The sequence below is a fragment of the Corythoichthys intestinalis genome, chromosome 15 (genome assembly GCF_030265065.1).
Source record: "Corythoichthys intestinalis isolate RoL2023-P3 chromosome 15, ASM3026506v1, whole genome shotgun sequence".
NCBI lineage: Eukaryota > Metazoa > Chordata > Actinopteri > Syngnathiformes > Syngnathidae > Corythoichthys > Corythoichthys intestinalis.
Window position 1 is genome coordinate 10,479,644 of NC_080409.1, and position 7,193 is coordinate 10,486,836.

The 7,193-nt window shown below is 39.6% G+C and overlaps 1 protein-coding gene across 1 annotated transcript in view; it reads right to left on the bottom strand.

Annotated features, from left to right (window-relative positions):
* dync1h1 (dynein, cytoplasmic 1, heavy chain 1) overlaps positions 1-1,363 on the bottom strand; it is a 93,577-nt gene extending 92,214 nt beyond the window's left edge. The window contains exon 1 of the mRNA XM_057858868.1: positions 976-1,363. Within this exon, the coding sequence (XP_057714851.1) occupies positions 976-1,225 (250 nt within the window). The 5' untranslated portion in view covers positions 1,226-1,363. The remainder of the gene's footprint in view (positions 1-975) is intronic.
* Between the last annotated feature and the right edge of the window lie 5,830 nt (positions 1,364-7,193).

Below are 7,193 nucleotides of genomic sequence, written 5' to 3' on the forward strand. Positions count from 1 at the left end.
TACATTTGGAAGCTCGCAGCATATCTGAATAGAAAGTCTTCATTGACGCATGCTGACTCACATGATAGAAGCCACCAAATCATCATGACTCCCGAAGGCCAGAATGTTATTTTTCCATTTATATTTAGCACAGAAGGTGGCTCGTGATTGTCTTAGATTTACAGTGCAGGAATAACGTGCAAATAAAACGCATTTATGGCTGCAGACTCATAACTGCAGACACACCCAAAGTGGTGCAGTGCTGGCTTCCCGTTCGTAACGAATCAGATATGGGGGAAATAAAATGTCGACTCATTGATTTTCTCTATGACCAATGAAAACTACCAAAGGAACTTAAACCCAATTAACTTTATGTAAGCTTTTCAATAATGATTTGCAGCACTTTAGCCCCCAATTATCCAGATAGAAAGTATTTAAAGTTAAATTATTTCAAATGAATTATTTTTCAAATGTTACACTTGCCCTGGATAGTGAGCAAGCAAATCGCTTCGTGGATGCAAACACAATATTGTTTTTATTAATTTAACAAATAATTAACTAGTTTAAAACAAAACAAAAAGGAAGCCAACCGAGTCTAAATGGCAATTAATAACACAGATTTTATTTTCTAAATCATTAAACTTGTACCACTACAAAATTCAGTCAAAAATTTAATGATAGCAGAGTCTATGGTCATTTTTGCCAAACACGAGTTCGAAATCGAACGGATGAAGTATTTTTGACACCGAATATTTCTGTTTGTGAACATACATTAGCTTGAAATCCGATTATAAATTTAAAAAAAAAAAAAAAAAAAAAAAAACAATTCTGGAATTTCACAAATCGATTCATTGCTCTTCTGCATACAAATGGAAAATGAAGAGCTAACATTTAACCGGGGTTTTAGAGAAAATGGACAAGAGTGACGTCATTGTCTGGTTGTAGCCGAGCTAAGCGAGGTTAGCCGCCCAAGAAAGACGAAGAGAATTCAACTACCTTTCAGCGCGCTTCTCTCCACTAAGATAGTGTGGACTTGAGGATCGCCCAGGAATTTTTTCATCTGCTCCACGGTGCTCTTCTCCTCCAGGGAAGTTTCCAGAGAGGCCGGGGCCTCGCCGCCATCTTCCAGCAGCAGAGGGACGAGTTTGCGAATATGCTTCTGGAGCACAGAGGCGTCCGCCACGGTGTGAACGGCCGACACCTCCATGGAGCCGCTGTTGTCTTCGCCCCCGACTCCGTCAGACATCCTTCCGAGCGGTCTGCGACCACTGCTAACCACCGAACGACGAACAATAGAACCGTGCGACGAGCGACTTGACTGTTGCAAATCGGGACTCTACGGTCGTAAACTGGGTGCCGCCGCTGTCAAACTGCACCGCCTCGGACGTCAGATTTATAAGAGCAAAGGATTCTGGTACTTGTAGTTTCAAGTGGCAGATTTACCGCTGAAATGATATTGCCCAGCATGCAGTGGAGAAACGCTCATTTTAGTCATTCAGGCGTATGGCCGCTAGGAGATAGAAGGAAGACGTCTCCTAATTTCTATATCTAAATCGCTTTTTAGGGCCCGAGCACTAAGCGTGCGAAGGCCCTATTGTTTTGCAAAGGGTTTTTTTATGGGGGGGGGGGGGGGGGGGAGCAATAAGCGTGCGAAGGCCCTATTGTTTTGCAAAGGATTTTTTTTTCCAGGGCAAATGAAAACGACCAATTTGGAGGCCTGAACATGCACGAAAAGTCACCAAAATTTGCACATACGTGCGGAAAATTGTAAATTTCGATAATTTTGCAACGTTGCAAAAAATGTAACATAATGGCTCAGTGGCGCCCCTTTGAAATTTTAAAATTGGCCTATAACATTAGGGTCTGTCAGCGTAGAGCGATGAAATTTGGGGGGTCTATACCTTGTCCAAAACCTCTCCAAAAAAGCATTTACACCCATATTCCAAACCCAACAGGAAATCGGTTATTTTGGATCGAATATGAAATTTTTATCAATTTACAAGGTGCACATTTGAGACCTATTCGCCGAGGGAGTTAGTTGGATCATCTTCAAAATTGGTGAGACTGTTCAGGAGACATATGAGATCTTAAATTTTTAAAATGGTGCGTTTTCATTCACGGGTCTGACCTGGGCGTGGTGCCAAAGTCGGTCATTTTTTCGGCAAAATGACAAATTCAGTAAATGACTAATAGTTCCTTGACACAACGTTCAATCTTTTTCATATCTGGCATGTATGTGCGGTATCCCACCCTTAACACGAGTGCATTGAAATATTACCCATTAGGCCTAGCGCCCCCTAGTCAGAACAGGAAATGCCTTTTTTTACGAGACAGATTCCTCCTCCAAGGGAAAAAAATCTGTTGACCTCAAACCTGCATCAGGGGAGCCTTAAGACCTGTGTTCAGGTGCCTGATGAAAAATATTGAGGTTTCGTTGAGGCGGAGGGGTCCAAACAGGAATGTGAAAATGACCGTCAACAATTTGTCACGCAAAAAACTTTGAACAGTCATAACTCAGCAGATATACAACATATCTGCGCCAAACTTCCCGTGCTTGTTGAGAGTCATACCCTGAAGGGCCTTGTAAGGGTCGTTTGCATCAACTCTACAGTGCCAACTAGTGGCGACAGAAAGGAGTTTTAAAAAAGGCCTTTCCTATAGACCCTACCCACCGACGTCACAAAACCACGTGCTCGCTGTAAGGTTCCGCCCACTTGTCCGTCATTTTGTCTCTGTATTAGCATTGGTTTCAATTGATCGAGGAATTTAAAATGCATTTCATGGAAGACCCGGTGCTTTCTGATGCCGTAAACTCACTGGATGTGTTGCATAAAAGGCGTTATGTGGAAAAGCTTCGTTCTATACAGTCGCCAGATCCATATTTGATGCCCAAATCGATGTTTTTCGACCCACTGTCTTCGCCCTGTCTGCCTGACATCTGCTTCGCTGATATTTACAATTATCTTGTCCACACAAAATCAGCCTATTCTCACGAAAATTTGAAAAACGTCAAGAGCTTGGAGGCTTATAAATACTTCGTTGCTGGTTGGGTGAAACAGGTCCTCGTCCACGAAAATTCGGCAGGAATCTATCTTGTGCTTGGAAAGGTGAGTTACGAAATTTTCAATTCAAAATCTTTTGTTATTGCTAACATCCACTGTCAAGTCTAATGTATTTCATGTCGTTTGTCAATGGAGTTAAGGCTTTTAATGTTTATATGGTTTAGCGATAGCACTCTCACTACATACATACGTGTATGTTGTCGGCGATTAGCCTAGCAATGATCTTAATTGTGGTTATTTGTCAGCCCAAAACCCTCTAAGTATATATTAAATGCATCTTACCGGATATAAAATGACTACTACATAGTCTGTGGTGATTTTTTGGTGCCCAGTTTTCACGTCGAATTGCAGCCGTCCATTTCGCTCTCCTCTTTGGATCCCTCGGAATACGGTAAAACTTCAAGTCTCTCCTTCCATCTTCTCTGTTAGTGCAACCAACAGCCACACACGCCTTCACCATTTTGATTATTAATGTTAAGGAGCAGAAAAACACGCCGTAAATAGGAGGAATGTACGTAGCCGTAACAGGTTAACACTATGTTTTGACGGACAATTGGGCGGTACCATTCAGGAGAACGGAGTTGTGACGTCACGTGGGTAGGGTCTATTGGGTTTTTTCAACGTAGAGCAATGAAATTTGGGGAGTCAATACCCAGTGTTGTTAATAACGGCGTTACAATATAACGGCGTTACTAACGGCGTTATTTTTTTCAGTTATGAGTAATCTAATTAATTACTTCTCTCATCTTGGCAACGCCGTTACCGTTACTGAGGCGGTAAAGGCGTGCGTTACTATGCGTTACTAAGTTGGTTGAATTAAAAAAAAGTCTGAGAGAAACGGACTCAAGGGGACGAGAGCAGAGCAGGAGTGGGGAAGACGCCGTTGCAACCGCGATGCTAGGTGGCTCCAATAATACCTGACTGTACTGCAGCCATAGCCGACAAGCTACGCCCACATGACAGGGTAGATATCATATTATAGAACTAGATGCAAATGACAGACACTGCTGCATTGCCAACATGTTTTAAGGACTACATGCGTTTGTAAACAGCCGCCATCTTAAAGCAGTAGACCTCCTTTTTTTTAATCTAAAATGCTCCTAAATCGGCAAAATCTTAACTTAAATCTATCTTTAAATGATGAAACAGTTTTAAAACTTACACATGTTTAAAGTAGACAGAAGGGAACTAATGCAATAATGGGAGAAATTTTAACAACTTTAACGATTGATTCACAACTTTAAATGACTTCCACACATAGCAAAGGTTACTAGCTAGTTATCGCAACACCCTTGTGTCTAGTTAAGTGGAGGGTAAAGAATTGGGCTAGGGCCAATTGTCCCCCAAACCCTTTAAGCTTCACATTGTGTGACCTGTGTTTTTTTTTGGGGGGGGGGAGAAAAAAAAAAATCACTAGTTACTTTGCCAAGTAACTAATTACTCTTACATTCAGGTAACTGAGTTACTAACGCAATTACTTTTTGGGAGAAGTAATTTGTAACTGTAATTAATTACTTTTTTAAAGTAAAATTAACAACACTGCATGGCACTAAATGCGTTAGTAGACAGCCGCCATCTTAAAGCAGTAGACTTTTTAGGACGGCTCTGTTGTAGAGATCCTTCCTAGCGAACCTAAGTAACTTTTTATCTAAAATGCTTCTAAATCGGCAAAATCTTAACTTGAATCTATCTTTAAATGATGAAACAGTTTTAAAACTTTCATATGTCGAAAGTAGAGAGAAGGGAACAAATGCAATAATGGGAGCAATTTTAACAACTTTTAACAGTTGATTCAGGGTAAAGGGTAAATTAAGGTAAAGAATTGGGCTCGGGCCAATTGTACCAAAAACCTTCACAAAAAACTTCACATAGTGTGGCCAATTTTTTTTTTTTTTTTTTTTTTGAGGGGAAAAAACAAGTAATTATCACCAATTACTTTGCCAAGTAACTAATTACTCTTACATTCAGGTAATTGAGTTACTAACGCAATTACTTTTTGGGATAAGTAATTTGTAACTATAATTAATTACTTTTTTTCAGTAAGATTAACAACACTGAAATTTATTACCACAGTTAGGTGAAGCAAGGAAATCTAGACATTCTCTGGAAAAACAGTAGTCTTGTTGTGAAAAAAGAAAAACCTAAATCATCTTGCATTTCAATGTAAAAGTCGATTTTTCGTGCAAATGCTAACACAAACATGAAACTTTCACTCCACATGGGAAAGTCCACTTCTGCGTAACAGTTTACATAGTTATCAGTTGTCGCCTTACCCCTCCAAATGTAAAACTAGAATTTAAATATGTGTTATAATGCAATGACAAAATCAAACTACTACTTAGATACGCGATTTTATCCATTATCCCATAAATGTCGCAATTACTGCTGTCAGTTCCATTGAAAACCACTACAGCGCTGCTTGTGCTTGGAACTACCCACACCCTACAGGAACCATGTGATCACCTGCGGCGACATCAAAGAGTGTCGCGACTGTCTTTATACGGCTCTGCTCCAAATGGCATACTGCACGCTGTAAGTCAATTCCGCTCATTAATATTCATGATGTTAGCAAGTGTTGCTAAGGGGGGGACACGTTCCCGTTTGTCCCCAGTAGAAAATGAATGGCAATAGTGTACAAAGGAGATGTTTACGGAGCTAAACCTACCAATTCTGTCTGAAAATGATGTCCCGGGTGCCAAACTAACTGGTAAAGATGTGCAAGGACATACAAATGTTGAGTTAAGGAGATAGCTAGAGTGTCGAGGGCTGAAAAAGAGCCGAGCTGATCCACACCTTTTTCCTTACGCCACTGACAATGACGTTCTCCTGTTTCAACAAACTATCCTTTAATTCCCATATGCCCTGTCTTTCTTATATATTATATCCTCTGGTTGTCTTACATCCCGCACCGTTCTTGGAGGTAATATTTATTGTTTGCTTTGTGTAGCGATCGCAAATGCTACAGTGACAGCGAACGAACACTTTTATTTTTTCATTAAAAACAAATATTAATTCTATTTATTTATTATTTTTTCATTAAAAACAAATCTTAATTCTATTAATTTATTTACTCTTCCCCCTTACTAAAGTTGTTTCTTTACAACAGAAAAGGTAACAACGGTGGAAGTCAGATACTACTAATTTTTTTCAGGTCATTCATTGTCAGACAGAAGCAGCACGGCAAAACGTCAAGCTAAAAAATAAGTAAAAATATCAAAATGGCTTAACTCTTCAGGGGACGCTGTGGCAGGCAATTGTCATTTGTAGGACCATGACCCCCAACAAAATTTTTACTGCATATGAAGGTGAATGACTTCACTTTGCTGGCAGTAAACTGGTCTTTCGGACGTCCTCACAAGCTGATCCATTGTTCACATTTTTTCCTTTGAGTCTTTGGTTTCGGGAAACGTATGAAAAAAAACATCTTTCATATGTGGACGGTCGTAATGTTGTTTCTACAAGTTCCATAGTAGCAGTGTTTGATCGGCATGTTGATTTTTGAAAGATTACCAGAGAAAACTAGCAGAAATATAATGATTTATATGCGAGGGGCGTGTCTATAATGTCTCACTTCTGCTTTACAATGCGATGTCACGGTCTAAAAATAGCATTCGTGTGGTAAGCTATTCAAGGTCAGGGTCTTGTTTTGAAGATGAATAGCCTACATGGCAGATCTACCAATGCTAATTTCAAGAACAATGAGGTTAGCTAAGGTCACTTATTCTTTATTTGAACAATGTGGACTTTTTAAAGTGATAATGAATGATGTCAAATTATATATACAGTGCCCTCCATAATTATTGGCACCCCTGGTTAAGATGTGTTTTTTAGCTTCTAATATATATATTTTTTATTCAAATAATATGGGACCTTAATGGAAAAAAAGAGAAAAATCCAACCTTCAATACAAGTGCATTTATTCAGTGGGGGAAAAAATCCCACATAAAGAAATAATTATTTGACATCAAATAATGTGTGTCACAATTATTAGAACTCCTGGTGTTAATACTTTGTACAACCCACTTTTGCCAACAAAACAAGGTCTGGGGACTGAGATGGCCATGGGAGGAGCTTGATTTTGTGTCTGGTGAACCATTTCTGTGTAGATTTGGCCATATGTTTAGGGTCATTGTCTTGCTGAAAGACCCAGTG